A 20,312-nucleotide genomic window follows, 5' to 3' on the forward strand; every position below is an offset into this window, starting at 1 on the left:
TTTAACCAAACGCCTGTATGATGATTCTTGGTATGACTTGTTCTGAGCAAATTTTAATGAATGCGACTGTATTAAGTGAGCAAAGCTAAAAGTTTTGATTGGTTTTCTTTCTAGACGCGCCAAAACTGTCGCCGTTTTCGAATGTGTAAACACTCTGAAGAGTTGAACAATGACTGATTTTTCTGTCATTTTTTTAAACTTTAAACTCAAAATCACGTTTTACTTTTTTATGAAATAAAATTTAATCATTCAAAGATGTTACTTTTTCTTTTAAAATTGTAAAAATATTTCAAAATGAGACATTTCTTAGGTATTCTTAACTTCAATTTTAATCAAGTATAAACTGGTTTTTACTAAACGAGAATTTCATTTTTGTGTTGTGAGGTAGGCAAAAATAATTTTACGTTTACCAAGCACTCGAATAATAAATTTTAATACTCATACTAACGTGAATATACGTGGTGGTTTGCGGTTATAATACTGCTTAATAAAGTTAAAGGTTTTAATTATGCTGTAGCTCACCTCACGTGTAATTTAGTGCAGGCTATAAACTAATGTTAGTGTTTGTAATTTGGCATCAATATCAAGGATATATGTTTTAATTACCAATAAAACTAAAACAACCTCAATTTTTATATCTATTGTAAAAAAATTTTCTAACAAAAGTGCTTTAAAAAAATGATAAAAAATGGAATTTTGCGATCAAGAAAAGCATCACCTTCTTTGAAGTTAAAAGATCCTGTTGAGGTAATTTTTTTTCTACTTTTATTTACTTCTGTTTTTCTATTTATTTACTGGAAAGTACTATTTTTCATTTTTAATACTATAATGTACCACCTATTGGTGTAGCAATTATATCTGATATTATCAATATATAGTTATTTACTGCAAAATAACAATTATTAGTATTTGCCATGGTTATAATAAGTAAAGAGTTATTTCAAACTTATTATTTTTTTAAAAAAAAAAAGTTTAAGTTGGTTTAGCACCATCAAATCAAGTAAATCTATCAGTCAGTGTAAATGCAGTACAATCAGTATTTAGGTTACACATGCTGGAGATGTTGATTCATTAAAATTATTAGGATATCAGATTGCTGATGACCTTACACAGACTGACATGTACCAAATCATTTTAAGGGTGGTTCTGATATGTTATTTGCAAATCATATTTTTTTAATTTTATTTTATAAAAAAATTATTTTCACCTTTTTTAGTTATGCTTTAGTTATTAGTAAACAAGATTCACAATAGTTTTAATAATAAGGATTCAAACAGTTTGCTTGTTTTAAAGCAACCAAACTGTTTTAAATCCAAGCAAACTAATTTAAAATTTTTAAATAAAGCAACTTTAGCTTTGTCTTTTTTTTTTTCAAACAGTAGCCAGACATCTTCAATCTATATGATATTAGATTTAAAAAAGAAGAAAAAATGATCAAATTGAGTTAAAATTACTAGCCTAATGTTCCTGCTGTTTACGAAATGGTTGAATAAGCTGTTAATTCTATTTTACAAACTAACTCAGACTCAGAATTTAGTTCAGTTACAGAATTGGCTTTTGAAAAATTCTTAATGTTTTTAGCATTTTTTTTTTTTTTTGAATATCTATTTTGATAATTGTGTTGAACAATTCATATTTGTTTTCACTGTGAAAATGATATATATACTGCTAAATGATGTATATTACTCAATAAGATAGATAATACTCAATTATATACTATTCAATGATAATACCAAGGTTCTTGTAGATAATGAATATAAAAAAATATGAATTCTTCTATCACCTATTTGAAGTATTAAAGCTTTTTTAAGTTCATTAATTAAAAATGTATCAGTCAAGTATTAGTCCCTTCATAATTTTTGTTAGAAAGATTAGGTTATCAAAAAAATTTATATTTACATGCAATACCTTAACAAAGGCTTAATGAATGCTGTGAGTTAAACTTAGTTGATGATGGACCAATCTTCTAAACTTAGTTGATAATAGACTAATCTTTACCTTTTTTATGGTTGAGGATTTTCTTATACCACTAAATTTTGTTTTAGGTTTTTTGCAGAATAAGACCATGTTTTGACAGCGAGACGTGTGTAGAAATTTGCGGTGAAAATGTAGTTCAATTAAATGCACCTAAAGTAAGTTTTCTATTTGTTTATTTTAAAATAGGTTTACATTTATAACAAATTTGTTTTAGTTGATTGATCAAATTTTGAATGATTGTTTCTAAAAGTTTTAAAATAGGAAATAGGAGTAGTGTATTTACAGAATTAAAATTAGAACAATCTCTTGATTTTTATTGAGAGACTATTTATTCAAAAATTTAGTTGTGTATGCGTTTTTTTTTACTATTTGGTTAGATTTCTAGTTAGATATTCAACTTTTATTCAACTTATTGGACTTTATGTCACTGACACTTGAAGTGTTACAGCTAGGTTAAGAATTATCTTGTAACTTTTGGCTATTTTTATCATTTAGTATTTATTAATTATCATTTTTCACTAGTCTGAGTTCAGTAATACTTAATTAAATGAAACTATATATTGATTTATACACATAATTGTTGTCCCTTATTCTACTTATAGAAAAAGCAGTTAAATATATTTCCTTTAATTTTTCAAAAACAACAACAAGTTTTTATTATGGATAGTGTTCTTTAGGATTTTTTAACTAACTGCATGAATAATCTTTCAGATATAGCAGAGCTAGGTGCTGCATTCATGCAGTGAAAAGCCATTGTTTTTAAGCATAAGAATATTTTTTAACCACTTCTACAATTGATAAATATCTTTTATACAAAAGTATTAATTATAAGCTTTTAATAGTCAAGACAGCACTTACCTGTTGAACAATCAGCTTCAAGTTGCTATTCAACAATTAAAATTCTTTTTAAAGTTTACAAAAAAAAGACTTAGTTCTCATTTAGAAAAGTTTCAATTTAATTGAATAACAAAATCAAATATTTGTTTTTAAATAATTAAATACTATGTTGAATGTGAATCATGCAATTAAAGTAATTTGAATTGATATAGTGTCATCTTTAAAAAGTAAGAATTTCTTTGATATTCAATTACATTTAGAATTTGAAGACTTCTTCAGGTCGTGTTGAACAAGTAAGCTTTACCTATTTTGGTTTTTTTTTACAATTTTTAATTAGTTTTTTTTAAAATTACATAATCTTATACTAGGGTAATGTATCATTTCAAAAAGTTATTTGTCAATATATTGCAAAGAAGTTAATAAATAAACCATTTGTAGATAAATTCATTTACCAATTTAATGTTTAAAGCCTTTATGTATTTTTTATTTAGCTGCGATGTACTTTTAGTCAAGTCTTTCCTGGGTACACTACCCAGAGCCATTTGTTTCAGAGTGTAGGCTTACCATTGGTCCGTGATCTTCTTAATGGCAAAAATGGTATTTCTATTGTTAAGTTATGAAAATAACAGTTTAGATTTAAATTCTTTTTTCAAGTATTTAAATCTAAACTGTTATTTTCATAAATTAACAATTTTTTCAGTGGTTTTCAAAAAAAAACTGTTTTATTTTTGACATTAAGATCGATATCATATAGATATTTACATATATTTAATATATATATATCATATACATCATATTCATGTAATATACATATTCTACAGATATCTTATGCATATCACATGCATAAACATATTCATTTTTTTAATTTAATATTTAAAAAAAATTATATCATAATAAGCTGTTTTTATATTGCACTAAAAAAAAATGACACACACCACAGATTATTTGGTATCACTCACTAATCATGTTTTAAAGTATAAAGTTATAAAAAATATTGATTATTTGACTAAGTGATTGCTGGCTGTTTAGTAGAAGAAGTTGTTTAGATTTAGTGTTTTAATTTTTAGCATTTTTCAAATTATATTAAAGCAACCCTGTAATCTTCTTAACTTAGCAACTGAATATAAATTATCTTCAACTATATAAAAGTTATCATTTTGTCAAATAGGCTTCTTTAATTTTGTGATTTTAACAAAATATCCTTTTTTTTTAGGTTTATGCTTCATGTATGGTATATCTGGATCAGGAAAAACCCACACGATGAACGGAACACCTTCTGATGGAGGAGTTCTACCACGTTGTTTGGATGTTTTATTTAACAGTATTAATGATTTTCAAGCATCAAGATGTGTATGGTTTTTTGGTTTCTTTTTTGTTTTATGCTTTTCAAAACACAAATTATGAAAACCTAAAATTCAAAAAGTGGTTTATATGATTCCCTAATTATCTATTATGAAATGATATGTCCATAAAGTATCTTTAATATTTTATATTATCTGTAAATGTATGTTATTTTACTGAATTTAAATTCTTCGATAAATATATTTTAATTTTAAAAAAATTAATGTATACTTAAAAAAAGTTTTTTCTTTCATTTTCTTTTCATTTCTGTTAAAATGGAAAAAGTTGTTACATTTACGTAGTAAATTTTTCCTTTTATTTTTGATGCTGCTCTTTTTTTTTAAAATCATGTGTAATTTCTATACCCCTACCCCTTCTTATATTACTCAGTAATTGACTCACAATCATCTTCCCACCTTCTATCCAATCTCTCTATAGAATTTGTGAATGAAATCAAAATGCATATCTTTTGTCATTTCATCTATCCTTTTTGTAATTCAGTTTAAGAATTCTGATTTATTTTGTCATCACCTCCATCCCACACACATCTGTAGTTAAGTGTAAGCATCTTGAAAAATTTTCTATAAAATCTTTCTGAATTTTTTTAAAGGTGTTTAAACCTGATGGTTACAATGGATTTGAGGTGCTCAGTGATAGTGATGCTTCTTCAGAAGCTAAAAGAAAATCCTTGGAGCTGCAAGCTGCATATTTGTCTCAAAAATCAAAGTAAATTTAAAACAATGCTCTTGTTTTTGCATTAAGAAGGAGTTGCAAGTATTTTTTGTAATAAAATAGTTTTTTTTAATGATTTTTTTTCTCCCTCAGTTTATATATTGTTTTTAGAAGACAAAATGATGATGACAGAATGGGAGATATGATAAGAGTTCCAGACTCTACTAAGCTAGAGGTAAATCACTAAAAGTTTAATTTAAATTCAAGGAGGTTTTTCTAAAACAAAAGCTGTCTTTAAATGTAAATAAAATTACTTTACAAAAAATGGCATTGTAAGATCAAACACCTGAAATTTTATGAGGTATTAAAAGAGTTATTGGCTATTTGAACTTTTTTGCTATTATTTTAGTCTAAGCTCAATGTATATGTAGAGCAATCACTAGAATGTTTTTTTGAATCATTATTTGAATGTGCTTTCCATAAACAATTCATATTCTGAAAAGATTTTTATTTTAATAGTCTTTGGGAGCAAACACCTTAGGTTATTTGTAAACAGTTTAAGACCTGTTTCATCAATATTAAACAATGCTGCATATAAAATGAACTCATAAACAATGAAGTTTATGAGTTCATTTTATATGCAGCAAAATCATTCAATTGGATTGAAAGTTTTTGGGGAACGGCTTCTATTTTTGGACAATGCTCAAAGTTTCTTTTCAAATGTTTGCCAATAACTAAGAACCTAATAATACAATTTTAAACAAACCTGTATCCATTACAGGACAGTCATTTATTTGAAGTAATGTCTAAATATCTGGAATATGATGCACTGAACAGTAATAAATAGTGATAAACAGTATCTAATATTTATTAAAATCTTTTAAAATTACCTGTTCATGTTGCTTAATAGTTTTTTATTACATTTGTGCAATTAACTATTTTAACTGAAATCAATGAAATCACATTAAAAAATAATTTCCTGATACAGCTCCTATCTCCTTTAGTTTAAATGCTCATTATTTAACACAATGATAACAAAGCAAAATTAAAATAGAATAAAAAAAAGTCAACACAAAAAATATTAAGGTGCATGTTTCTCATATTTATAAATGAAAAATGGAAAAATGACTCAAAAAACCTGACTCAACTGTTGAATTTTTTAGTAAGGTCAGAAAAGACAATAAAAATGTATTGTCTTAAAATGACTGATTACATTAGTCCTAAAGATATTAAAAATAGTTAATCATATTTATAACTCTTTTAATTATTTTGGGAAATTTATAAATTTAATATATGAAAAGAATCCTACTGTATTTTTAGTTTGTTTTTTTTTTTTTAAACATTTTTCATGGATAAACTGATTTTTTTATGGATAACATATATCTTTTTTTTTTTCTTTTTTTTTCTTTTACAAGTTTTTACAACAGCTGTTTTTCTCTAATAAAGGTTGACGAGGACAATGTTTACAGTGTGTTTATTTCATTTGTGGAAATTTACAATAATTCTGTCTTTGATTTACTGGAAGATTCTGCAAATGATGTTTTCAAGCAAAAGTAAGTAAAATATTTTCTTAAAATGGTTCAAATGTTTAACCATGCTTTTAGTTGTTTGTAACCCATGGCTTCATAACAAGAAGAGTTGCATTCGCATACAAAAATTTTTCAATTTAAAATTTTGTCAGTTAAAACATGATGCAGCATTATTAACATGTGGTATTAAAGCTTATTAAGTAATTGGTTGTTAGCGTTCAAAAAATATTTTTTAAACATTTCTTGTACATTTTGTAAAGATTACTAACTGTTCTGTATCTTATTTGTTAACAAAAGTTGCTTAGTTATAACTATTACTCTTTTGAATAAAGCTAAAAAAAAATGTCCTTTTTTTTTTTTTTTTTTTTTTTTTTTTGAAAAATGCAATTTATATTCTTAAACTACAGATAAACTCTACTCAATTGCAAGTGGTTTCATAAAGAATTTTTTTTGTTATTACCCTAGTGTAGAAATTATAGCATGGAAGAAATTGTTTTAAAGTCATCTGATTTGGAAAGAGATCTTGGAGCTGTATTCTCAAAAACCATGAAATGGAAAAATAACCTCTCAAAATATTTTAATCAAAACTCAATGTTTTAAGTGAAATGAGTTGTTTACAGTATTTGAAGTAATGGTAAATCTTGGGGAAACTTATAAAAAAAAAATATTTTGCAACAATAAAAAATATTACTGATTACGTGATTTCTAAACAACACTGAATTAAAAAACATTATGTCAAATATCTCCATAGGCAGAAAGTAATCTCCATAGGCAGAAAATTTAAATCTGCACACATCATATAACTGGTAATGTTCTTTTAAATTGTTTTTTAAGTTGTTAAAAAAAATTTTATCTTCCACTTAACTACCTCACTTAAAAAATTGTTAATTTATGGATAAATAGTTGGGCTTTTTCTGTTATAAAAATTATATATATACAAAATGCTTTGATCACAACAAAGTTTGTTAGCATGTAAAAACCACTTGATCATATTGCGCTAAAAATAGAATTTTGCTTAAATTTCACCTTAAAATATCAATCTAATGATTTACTAAAAATATTTATACTTTTTTAAATGTAGGGCAAACATGTAGCAGGAATTTTTTGTTATTAAATTTTTTATGTTAGTAAATTACAAATATTGTTATCGCTATTGTTATTATAGTTTTCTTTTAACTACTGATATAAACTTAAAAAAATTTCAGGCAGCCAATATCAAAAATATTGCGTGAAGATCCAAGGAAGAATATGTTTGTTTATGAAGCAATTGAAATTGAAGTAAAGAGTACAGAAGAAGCATTTGATCTTTTCTGGAGAGGTTTGAAATTTAAAGTTATTACAAAAGCTAATTAAATATTTACAATCTAAAATTACAAAGTAGTATATTAAAATAGAAAGTGCAGAGTTTAAATTGATAAAATTGTTTTCATAATAATGTACACTAAATTCAAATAAAGAATGAAAAATTGTTGATACATTTCTGAAGATTATAGTTTGTTTTATTTTTGCTTTAGGTCAAAATAGAAGAAAAACAGCTCATACTTTATTAAATACAGAATCAAGTCGAAGTCACAGTGTATTTAACATTAGACTTGTTCAAGCTCCCTTAGGACCAGATGGAACTGCAGTACTCAACGTATTTTTTTTTTTTTTTTGAATGTATTGTTTTCCTTCTCTTTTTTTTTATAGGTTTTTTCTTTTTTCACTTTTGATCCTTTAAGAAATTTTTTTTATTCATATTAGGAAAATATTGATTTGCTGAAATTTTTAGTTTTTATAAATGTTTTTTTTTATTAGAATAGTGATGTTATTGGTATTAGTCAGTTATCTTTATGTGATTTGGCTGGTTCTGAAAGAATGAGTAGAACTAATGCTGGTGGTGATCGTGTACGAGAGGCAGGTGAGTACTTTTAATGAATGTTTTTTCTAGTGTTTCTTTTTTTATAAGTACCTATTTTGATTATATCGAATCATAAAACTATTTAGTAGTAATGTGAATTAAATATTCTGGAAAATATTTTATGTTTTGTGTATGATATTTATGAGGCAATAACTAGGCATTTGTATTTCAGGAAACATTAACAATTCCTTGATGACATTACGCTCTTGTATCGATTGTCTTAGAGAAAACCAAAAGTCTCAAGATATTGGAAATCCAGTTAAAGTAAATTAGATTTTTTTGAGAATTTTTTAAAACTTTTGTTTACTTTTAATTACTAAAAATTAAATTCTAGCTTTATGTTTGTTTATTAGATCGTACCTTATCGTGATTCTAAATTGACTCATTTGTTCAAGAATTTTTTTGATGGGGATGGAAAGGTAACTAATTTACTGATGATATCTTTGAAACCATTATTTAACTATAATTCATTAGATAGCAGAGAATATAGTCTTAGCAAATAATAGCAATCATTGTTTTAACAGGTATCTCTGAAACCATTGTTTAATTAAAATTCATTAGATAGCAGAGATATAGTTTTAACAAATGTTTCACTCTTTAGGTTCGTATGATAGTTTGTTTGAATCCTCGTTCAGAAGACTATGATGAAAGTATTGTAAGTTTTTTTTATATACTATTTAATAAAGAGACAATAAACAATTAAAATATAGGTTTGTTTTGAGAGTTTTGTGCTAATATAATGGAGATTAGTGTATCTAGGGCTGGATTTTTTTCAATGCATAAAAAATAAGCCATGGGCTTGTTTAAAATGGTTATTTATATTTGATAATTGTTTAAAACAAAAAAGCAGTCCTAGGAACAATTAACTTTTAACAAATTGTACATAAGGCCACTAGATTTAAAAATTAGATTTCACCCTGTGATAATTAGAGAAAATGCAGACATTAGTTTTTGTATATATATCCCCTTTAGATAATCTACACAGTAATCCTCATTAGATAAATTACACAATAACTTCTGAATGTTAAAGAAAGTTAACTTGATTGTAATACTAATAACAAAATTAACATTCTCTACGTGTAAAATGGTATCCTAAAAACAACAGAGAAAAAAAGTGCTATGCACCAATCAGAATTCAATAATCTAACTCGTGATCAAAAACATTTTTTATCTGCAAAACACCTGTGGTCCTAGGTACAAGGCTAGATTACCTCATACAAAACAATGTTTTCTAAAAATCCAACTCTGAGAGGAGATTTATTTAACATTGCATCTATTAACTGTTCTTAACAAAACTATGTACTTGAACTTAAAGAAAATTATTTTATTTAAGATCTAAAAATATAAAGAAAAGAAAACCAAAGTTCTACTTTAGACCATAAAAAAGCATTTTCCAATTATAACTTGCCCCAGCAACATCCTCTAACACTTAAAATTAGATTTAAAAAATAGCTATTAGTATTAGCAATCACCTGACAAAGTAAATTTACTGAGAACTTAATATTGATCAAATAATGTAGGATAGCCTTAGGTACATAAATCTCTCCTAAGTTGTATGAAATTCTATTCTTTCTTTCTTTTTTTTTTTTTTACTGTTATTAGAACAAATCAGATGTTTTTTTAAGCAAATCAGAGATGATATTTCTTACTTGTATTTCTTATCCTGACAAAATGTTCTGTTTTATCTTTTAGCATGTAATGAAGTTTGCTGAAATGACACAAGAAGTTAAAGTAACAAGATCAGATGGTGTCAAGTAACTATATTTTAGTTAAAAGTTGTTAAATAGGTTTAAGTTTTTATGAATAAAAAAGAACAATTTTAAGAAACTATGTTAATGTCATTGATTGGTATTGATGAAAGATAATATTAGTCCTGATGTATTTTATTAAATTTCAAAATTAAATACAACTTATTTAACATTATAGGTTTGACCTTGGACTAACACCTGGACGACGAAATGGTATAATGCTTATTTCCAAATTGCTTTTTTTAGTTGTATATAAAAACATTGTGTTATGTAATACTTATGGAATCCTATGCATGTTATCTCTCAAATAATTTTGTATTTTTAGCATCAAAGGCTTTTAAAGATTCTTGTAAAGATGTAGAAGATGTTTTAAGTAGTGGTCAGTTAATATTTTTATTTCCTAATGTTTTCAATAAAAGGTCTTGAATATTTTTGCCTAAATTGTGTTTAAAATGTTGTTTTTTTTGACAGTTAGTATTAGTTTATTTCTATAAGCTCCTCTGACCTCCCACCAAGAAAACAAATGTAAAGAATTTTCCAATAAAGTTAAAAATAATATAGCTAAACTTATGCTGCAGTCACATTTGTAAATCATAGTTTAAATTAAGAAAAAATGATTTCATATTATGCACTGAACCTATTCATTTGTTTTAATTTTTTTTAAATATATTTCTATATGCATTTTTTTAAAAGATTAACTTTTTTGTATGTTTGTTTGTTGTTGTTTTTTTGTATGATGATTGGTTTTTATTTTTTGTTTGTTTGTTTTTTAAAAAAAAACTCAATTGCCATCATTTATTCTACTGATTTGCAAAAAAAAAAAACAATATAGTCAACAACTTTAAAAAAGTATATATTAGTTTTATTTTAAATTATAAAGAAGTATTTCATTAAATGTATTTGTAGATATTGGAAGTCAAGAAGATTTAGCTCAGCCTATACAAGTTTTCCCACCATGGCCATTACTACAAGTAAATTTATTCTAAATGTCATGTATTTTTCTAATTATAGAAAAATTAGAATTAAAGTATTTTTGATTGCTGTATGTTTATTTTAAAGTTCATGGTTTTATATTTAACAACTTACTGTAATGTTAAATTATAGTTATCATCATGTGAGGATATGGTAACTCTTCGTAACTTAGCAGTCTATTTAGAAGAAAGAATTAAGTTAAGAAAAACGTTATTCATGGATTGGAACCAAAGACGTAAGTTAAATTTAAATGTTTGTTTTTATGTTATATTGTTTAAGAATTAAATTGATAACAATTTCTACCTTTTTTTTCATTTCAAGAAATTGAAGTTAGAAATTTAATTCTACAGTTAGAACAAGACAATATAGATCTTACCAAGGTGCAATATTTTTTAAATTTTATTTTTAACATACAAAGTTGTAATTGTAATCTCAGTTTTTAAAAGATAATTGTTGTTCACTTTTATGTAGTTTGTAGTTTGCGATCACTGAAGTTCTGAAAATAATTCACATTTATTAAATTCATACTTAAATAGGATATATTATGTTAACTTTCTGAAGTTTTTTAATCACATGACAGTTTATAGCCTTTTGGGTTAAAAGACAGTTGTAGTATTTTTTTTTAACTCAAACAAAATAAAAATTTTTCTCTTTAGGCTGTAAATGTAAAGATTTCATTTTTAATTAAAAAAACTTTTTTTCTTTTTAGGCTATTGAAGAACAGAGAGTTATCTTAAATGAAAAAGAGCGGTACTTTTTTGAAAATTTATTTATTAGCTTCTATTTTACAGTTGTTTTTTTGTTGTTTTTTTTTGTTTTTTTTAAGTGGAGTGTGAATTTTATTGATTATTTTTATGCTAAGTGTAGTATATTGAAATAATTTATATTTGAGTGATTCTTGGTTTTATTCTTTTCACTTAGTGAAAGCAAGAGTTTTGAGAAAAGAATGCGTCAAGTCAATGAAAAGGTCAGTAATTTCTCTAAGTGATCTTCTGTCAAGCTATCATTTAAAAAGTATATAGTCTTGTTAGTAATAATGATAATTTGTGTGTTTATAAAAGTTGATGTCAAAACAAAATCTATTTTCTTGAAAATAAATTTTTTGGAATGTTTTTTTTTTTTTTTTTTTTTTTTTTTTTTTTTTGTGTAAATTTAAACAAAAAATGTAACCTGAAGTATACATTTAAAAGTTATGGCTCAAAAAATATTTTTAAAAAATCCCATATTTAAAGTGCCGGCTTTTTTTGTAATTTTTTTAAAAAGTTATTTTTGCAATATAGATTGATGCATTTTTAATAGTTTAAATTTTTCAATTTTTAAAATGTAGGTAATTCAATGTCTTTCAAACATTCTTAGAACAATTTTGATTACGTATATACACTTTTCTAAATATATAATTCTATGTTTAAAAAATATCTTTTTGCAGAAAATTGTTAAAACAAAAAAATCTTCAAAACACACTCAAAAATATTATTCGACAGATGTTAAGAAATTGAATTTAATTATAAACAAAACACTTTTATTGTTTGTGGTTTTCAAATCAGTTACTATCAGCTATTATTAGTTATGACTTTTGGTGATTTTGTTAAATTTTTCCTGTTAAAATTAGATATTTGTATCACGATGTTTGTTAAGCATTGAACACATTATAGTTATTGTAGTTTGATATGTTTAGCCTTATATGGTTTTATGTTTTACAATAATGAAGTTTAAATTTAAAAAAGGATTTTTTTTTTCTGCAATTTTTGAATTGCTAATTAGTTATAAGTTATTTATATTAAATTCTACTTTGAAATCTGATTATATAGATGTGTAAACATGCTTAAATATTTTTAAAATGTTCTGAATTCATTTGATTTTTTCTTTTCCTTTTTTTTTTTTTTTTTTTTTTGTTTACAATAAAGGTGGAGAATCTACAACGATCAAATCATTCTTTTGAGACACAAAAGCGTCAAGCAGAAGCTGAGGTACATTCTATTGAATGTTTGATGATTTTTGTTGCTTATAACTGCTGATAAAAATTCTCAAAGTCAAGTAGAATTAGTTGTATATGTATATTTATTTTTAGTTGGAGAAGCAAAAAGACTTACTTTTAAAAGAGAAGCAAGAAAAGCATCGATTAAAACAAGTAATCATTTTTTAATTCATCTGAAGGCTTTATAACTTCTGTTGTTATAATTAAACTAAAAACCAAAAAAAATTGTTGCGTTGATTCTGGCACTTGTTCTTTTTTTATTTGGTCCTGCTGAATTCAAATATGCTGTCAGGTTTTTTCTAAAAGTTATATACTTTTTTGAACTTTTTTTTTTTCTGCAAAATTCAAGCATTTGATCAATGTTTATAAAAGGAGTTTAAGAATATTAATGCTTTCTGAAAAGCAGGTTTGGGCCATTTTTGAGGTATACTTGAGGTATTAAACTATCAACAGTCCCCATTCTGCTGGATTATATATGGCAATGCCCTGTTATGAACAATAATGAGCCTGGATTATCACAGCAGTAAAAAAATAGTTTGTCTTCTGAAAAAAACTTTACTAAATGTATTGCCTCATGTTTTGCAAAAGTATGAAACTTTCTTTTGGTTTAACACATGCTGTTACTTTTCTATGAAAGTGCCAAGTTACCTACTAACTCATTCAGTTTTAACTGAAATGCTGAGAAGCTCATAAATGTTTAGTATGAAGGACTTTCATAACCTATAGATTTGTACTATTTATCTTCTGGGGAGAAAAACCTTTGAAGATTTGTGGTCATCAAGTTGAAGATCAAAATAGAACTTAGGCAAGTTTAATAAAATTTGTAATATTTTATCTCTGGCAAACAGGGGTGTAGCAGCCACAAATATAACAGAATGCATTAGGATGGTGTATTTGAAAGAAGCCACCATAAAAGCTACTGATATCTTATTTAAATCAAGAATAGGATTACCTTCTCACAATTAAAACAAGAGTTTCGATTGTAAAAAGGCAGAACTGTTTTCAGTTTTAAAATCAACAATCAAAAACTCTCTTACAAATGGCTAGCAAGAAAATTAATTTTATTTTTAGACATTGAAAGACCTTACTTCTTCTGAAAGATTACGTTGGAAGAAGGAGTGTGTAAGTGTCAATTTTTAATCTGTATGTGATTTGTAGATAAATAACACTTTTTGTAGATTAAGCCAATTATTGAGTTCTGTATTATAAGGACAAGCAAGTTAGAGCAACAAAGCTTGAAATGGAGGAACACATTCTGGAAAAATCTGAGAAGTTAAAGCAACTCCGAGATGTTGTTCAGGTATATAGAACTTCAATCTTTATTTATGTGTAAAGAAAAGATCAAATGAAATGCAGTATTTTCTGTTTAAATATTTTACTGTTAAATACTTTGAATTTAAAAAAAAAAGCTATTATATATAATAAAATTGTTATGCAAATGATTTCCTATTATACTTAAGATTAAGATTAAAGCTTAAAGGTAAAGTAGAGGATTAGTTAAAAAATCTATTGTGTTTTGGTTTAATATAAAAAAATTTCTATCTTAAAAATGTTCTTAAAAGTTTTACTATAATTGTTTAGAACTTAGAGCTTCCTCAGCAAAACTCTACCCGATTAAGTGTCATGCCTGATAATTATCCTTTCTCCTCTGTCATGACAGAAAATAGGATTGTTTCTAGTAGAAATGTAGAAGACGAAAAACCTTCTATGGTAGTTAAAACTCCTAGACCTCCTAAAGTTGCTGCAAAACCTCCATCAAAACTTAGAACAAAAACTGCAAATGGTACTACACCTAAATATCGATCAAAGTCTCCACCACCTGTTCTAAATCCTACTCCAAAAGTCAGCAGTAATCTGGTATTATTCTTACTTTAAAAAATTTTTTTTAATGTTTAGGATATTTAAATCTTTAGGATATTTAAATTTTAAAATTCCAATCACTCAAAGTAGCCTTACTTAAATGACTGTCTTGTGTAATAGACTGTTGTTTTTTTTAATTGTTTTAGGGATCTTATTGATATTTTACAGCACTCCTTCATAAATAAGTATTAAAACAGCATTAAAACAGATATTTAAATTTCAGACGGATATATTTACATATATATGTATACATATAATTATTGACTCTGTAAAAAGGTTTGTAGTGTTTTTTTAGTAAAGCTTCAAACAAATAAGCTCCATTATTATCAAAAAGGTTTCGCTGTTTTTTCGGGTAGATCTAAGATACCATCAGTAAAGAACATCAGTAGTTTTTGAATGAAAAACTAAATCAAGTGGTTTTCACAGGCTTCTTTTGAGACCAGCTTTATTCCATTGAGAGAATTTTGCAGAGATCAGAATAGGTGGTAGTTAGAGGGTGCTTTATTTGGACTATATGGTGGATGCAACAATTTTTTTAAGCTCTCATAATTTTTGACAGATCATCAACAAAGTGTGAAGTTGGACGTTGTCATGATGAAAGATAACACTTTTTCCTACTATTCAATTTGAGCCATTTTCTTTCAATTGTCTAGTATAATCTCTCTAGTTGCCCACACTAGACTTGAAAATAAATTGTCTGACCAACTGGAAGTAACTTATAGTTAATGATTCCGCTCCAGTCCCACCACACACACAGCCTCACCTGTTGTTAGGCTTCAATCATATCAAAATATATCAAGCTTCTTTTTATAGCCAGTTTTTCTGTACCAATATTAATACTATATACTACTGATATGTTTATCTTGCTGGATTTTTTCAAAAATTTCATTAGCTTTTTCACTGATCAGATGACCAGAATGTGAGTCATCTTTCACATTAAAATTATCGGAACAAAAGCAAACAAACTATTTCTGTGCAACAGATTTGAATAAAGTATGCTGACCATACACAGCACATATTTTTTACAAGCCTGCGCAGTGTTTTTTCCTTTGTCCTAATAGTATTGCAAAATATAACAGAATTTTTCATTAGTTTTTTTATTTTCAAATGCAAACAACTTCCCAGCCTGCAAGATATAGTGAAAAAGTGCTAAAAAATCAATTTGAAGTTCATTTCATCAAACAAGTAATTGCATTACATAACTTATTCATTTACGAGAACTGAACTGTGCTATATATTATGATTTTCTCATAAGTATAATCTTATCTACTTATTGCAAAATTTTTAAATATAAGATTTATATTTCCTGGGGTAGTTTTTTTTGATAAAAAATCATCAATGAATGCTATTTCAGTGTTTTTATATTAAAACTCAACTTGTAAGACTATTGCCATATGAGGCTGTAACCAATTTGTTAAATTACATTAACAATAAAAATATGTATGTATATATATATATATGTATGAATGTATGTAATGTATGTATGTATGTATGTATGTATGTATGTATGTATGTATGTATGTATGTATGTATGTATGTATGTATGTATGTATATGTGTGTGTTGTTTTAGATAGTAGAAAAGCAAACTCCGATTAGATCAAAACATCGCCGTTCAAGATCATCTGATTATTGGTTGGAACATAAGCCTTCAACAACATTAAGCACTGGTTACTGTCTTATATTTACTTTTAATTAAAAGTAGCTTTGTACAGCAGAATTTCTGAGAGAGAATTGATCATTTTTGTCATTTAACTTTCGATAGATTTCTATATTGTTAGGTATCAATAGGTTATTATATTGTTAGGTATCATTAGGTTATTATATTGTTAGGTATCATTAGGTTATTATATTGTTAGGTATCATTAGGTTATTATATTGTTAGGTATCATTAGGTTATTATATTGTTAGGTATCATTAGGTTATTCTTAAAAGAGAATTGATAAGAGTAAACTCATTTTTTTGTGATTTTTTTTTTAATTTTTTTTTTTTTTTCTATTTAGATACAGTAATGCAACCTCAAATACGAAAAAAAAAAACAGTAAACACTCCTAATGTTAAAGATTTTAAGGTATTTTTAGGTTGTAAAAACTATATGCTCTCTTACCTAGGTGTTATTCTTTTTTTTAGTTAATAAAAATGTATTTTAATGTATTGTGTTTTTTGTTGGTTTTAGAAAGCATTTGGATTAGATGTAAGTTTAACATTTTTAGTTGGACAAGTTTTTCTTTGAAAATAGCTGTAGTTTTATGGGTAAATAGCTGTAGTTTTATGAGTTCAGCTTTGAAATAAGTTCGCTGATTTTGTTGTTTTTTTTACTCTACAAACACTGTTAAAATGATGTTTTTTCATTTGGTTACTCTGAGTTACATTTTCCAACTATTTCTAAATGCTAATTATGAGATTTATTGTCATAATTGATGAAAGTTGCAAAAAAGATGCTGGACATGAAAATTTTTAAAAATTTATAGCATAAAGTTGAAGTTACCTTGATTAAAGTTAATTAGATTATATTGAAGTTGCTTTTTTTTAAAAGTAGAAAAAAAACTTTTAAAAAGTTCATCAGCAGACTTTATTGGCAATTCTAATCTTATATTTTCAATTGATTTGTAAATTGAATTGAAATTGATTTAAATAAGTTTTTATTTTTCTTGCTAGGCCACACCAAATTATATATTAACACATCAAGAAGAGGATTCAAGTGGAGAGATCGAGACAAAGTTAATTAAGGTATATTTCACAGAATTCGCTCTTCTAACTTTTGGTATGTAAATTACCCACGTCAGTTTTATTTACTTTTAAACCAAACGTTGCTTTTTTGCTATGAGTTAGACATGTCAAAAATCCATAACACCTTTTATTTCTATCAAAATTATTGAAATGCTGAGTTAAGTATGTTTAATAAAAATGAGTCTAAAATATCCAAAGTAAGTTTGTTTGACTAAACTTTAATGATATTTTGGATTCAGGGAGAAGTAATGAAAACTAGAGGAGGTGGGACCAGCGTTCAATTCACTGATGTAGAGACGTTAAAGAAAACAATCGAGGTCAAGCCTGCCACTCTACCCAAAGTCACAGGGTAAAGACTTAGTTTCATGTTAACTTAAACAAGAGCATAAACAGTAACTACAATATTGTGAAGACTGTATATAATTTATAATGTATATACTTTGTACATAATTTATCATCTTTAAAAAATTAATGTTTTAGGGGAAAACGAAAATCTGTAGAGGATCGAGCTCAGAGTGAAGATAGCTGGACAAGTGTGGAGACAAGGGTAAGAAAAGCGTATTTATTTATGCAATATTGCTGTGCAAATAAAGAAAAAAGGACATTTTATAAGTAAATATATATTTTATTAAACTAATAAAATTATCCAAAAAATCATTTATAGATAATTTTATTAGCTATTATTTTTTAAAACTGATAAATGCCGTCGATAAATTCGATCCTTTTTGATTTGCACAGCAGAATAATCTGCCTGTATGGTGTAAGACTGCCACATTTCGTGGCGCGGTTTTTGATTACCATATTTTAAAATATTCTATATTTCAATTTTTTAGTGTGCGGTCGGTATTGAAGGAAAGCCAGGGTGTGAGCCTGGCCTAATGCATCATGCAAAGTAAGAGAATTGAATTTAGCGTTTTGATTTGTAAATGCGATGACGCCTTTTTTTTTATTTTAAAATAATTCTTGAAATATCCTTTTTTCCATTAAATTTGTCACAGGAAGCGAGCCATTTTTTTCACCAGAATTTCTTAAATATTTTATTTTGAAATTAAAAATTTTTTTTTTTTTTTTAGGAAATCAAAGAACTGATTCGTAATCCTCGTTTTTATAAATTATTTAAAAATATTTGAAATTTCGTTATGTACAAAATATAATTATGGCGGTGTGTCAGTGATCACCATCGTCTTTTGTATTCATCTTCGCTGATGATGATCGATTTGAAGCCCATAAACTTTTTGTTTAAAGGATATTAAAAAACTTACAAATGACAGCCAAGTAATGGTATAACATGATGTGAAAACGATGTACTTGATAACATACTTTTGTATTTTCTTGAATTGTCTGTTGATTTTGTTTGTTTTTTTGGTTTGTGTATAATAATTTTTAAATTAAATATTGATACACACGTTTCTCATTTTGTATATATTTATTAGTGACTGGATAATTCTGTTAGAAAATCTATTAATGGCAAATTAGGTGTTTCCCTTTTTTTTATCTTCCGGGAGCAAAGTATCTTATCTCATGAATTTAATAATCACGTATTTAATGATAATTTTTCAACTGTTGTTTTGTTGTATTTTTATGCTTGGAACGATCAACTAGTTTCGATTTTAAAAAAAAAACATCTTGAGTTATTTAATACAGAAACCGTTAAATAAACTCAAATAGAATTTTTATTGAGAAATTTTTTTAACGTACGACGTTAATCTTTCGACTTCCGAGAAAAATAACATCGAAGGTAATTGCAGAAGAAAAATTGCAATTTGAAGTGAAATTAGCGCAGTTATTGAGGAATGGAGAGTTGAAGGTTTTTTAGAAGAGACGGGGTCGATTACAAAAGATTCAATTCAAGTTTTAGACTGCAATGCATTTCTGATTTTTATCAAAAACAAAATCCCGTTGAGTGGCAGCACCACAAACGGTTGCAAAGTGGAAATTATGTTTGACATTTAATTCTGTAGTAGCTTAAAATGTCTGAGAGAACAAACTTGACTTGGGTTATTTTAAGAAAGTTCAGAATGCCGTTAAAAACATCCCTAATAATTTTAAAACTTAGAGATTGAAATACACTGTTGGCATACCTAAATTAAGGAGACTTTGAATGTAAGCAAAAAATGACGTTAACACACTTCCAATAACGATAATATTCTTCAAGTATCAGAAAAGAGCAAAACTAGGTTGGAAGCGCTGTTGGATATGTTTCAAGAAATTGTTTAATATTGCTAACATAAAGACCATCATCAGCGAAAGATTTTTACTCAAGATGAATAAAACAGATCTTTACATCAAATTAGATAGTAATGTATAAAACATTTCTGGAGTTTTCCCCCAACACACATGTAGACATATATAAGCATGTGTATAGTTCATATTATGAAATGACATTTTCGTATGTTGGTCTATGCATGTAATCTAAAGATCACGAAGACTTAATGACTTGAATTCATTCAAGGTAAAGATGCAACTTAATTGGTTGCTTTTTTGGTACAGACGGAAATAAATACAAGAACAAGCAAGACATATGTGTAAAAGATGAGTGTAAAACACACTGAAGTATTGTAAATTCTTTTTTAAGTAAGTTAAATTTTATCTTGCAGTGTTTTTGACTCCGTTATTAAACTTGTTTAATAAAAATACAGATCGGAAGATAAAGAGATTTTCAAAAAAATGTTAGGGGTTATGCTATAGGTAAAATCTCGAATAGAGATGCAGTTAGAATTAGTTTGGCTACTATCGAAGCATTAGGACATGATAAACAAAAGTTAGCAATCAA

General features: G+C 26.3%; 1 protein-coding gene across 3 annotated transcripts; it reads left to right on the top strand.

The window, feature by feature from the left end:
- The first annotated feature begins 135 nt into the window (after positions 1–135).
- Positions 136–19,011, top strand: LOC145181188 (kinesin-like protein KIF23). 3 transcript variants are annotated; one of them, XM_090065752.1, is made up of 35 exons: positions 136–747; positions 2,046–2,132; positions 3,075–3,107; positions 3,306–3,411; positions 4,028–4,164; positions 4,766–4,881; positions 4,999–5,062; positions 6,274–6,380; positions 7,562–7,674; positions 7,871–7,992; positions 8,154–8,256; positions 8,429–8,520; positions 8,610–8,675; positions 8,858–8,911; positions 9,949–10,010; positions 10,183–10,217; positions 10,330–10,383; positions 10,911–10,975; positions 11,109–11,211; positions 11,298–11,356; positions 11,686–11,726; positions 11,898–11,943; positions 12,881–12,943; positions 13,045–13,104; positions 14,023–14,073; positions 14,162–14,251; positions 14,533–14,808; positions 16,383–16,479; positions 16,813–16,880; positions 16,986–17,003; positions 17,468–17,539; positions 17,779–17,888; positions 18,020–18,086; positions 18,373–18,431; positions 18,613–19,011. In XM_090065752.1, the coding sequence occupies exons 1-35, from the start codon at positions 679–681 to the stop codon at positions 18,626–18,628; spliced, it is 2,781 nt and encodes a 926-aa protein (XP_089921878.1). In that variant the 5' UTR covers positions 136–678; the 3' UTR covers positions 18,629–19,011. The 3 variants fall into 3 exon arrangements, 2 of the variants coding, with proteins under 2 accessions (XP_089921878.1, XP_089921879.1); XR_016444702.1 differs by lacking the exon at positions 16,986–17,003 and having other exon boundaries at positions 16,813–16,893; XM_090065753.1 differs by lacking the exon at positions 16,986–17,003.
- Positions 19,012–20,312: the final 1,301 nt, after the last annotated feature.

Source organism: Hydra viridissima, unplaced genomic scaffold (assembly GCF_058129835.1).
Source record: "Hydra viridissima isolate aposymbiotic clone 2 unplaced genomic scaffold, HvirCarnegie_v1 scaffold_10, whole genome shotgun sequence".
Taxonomy (NCBI): Eukaryota; Metazoa; Cnidaria; class Hydrozoa; order Anthoathecata; family Hydridae; genus Hydra; species Hydra viridissima.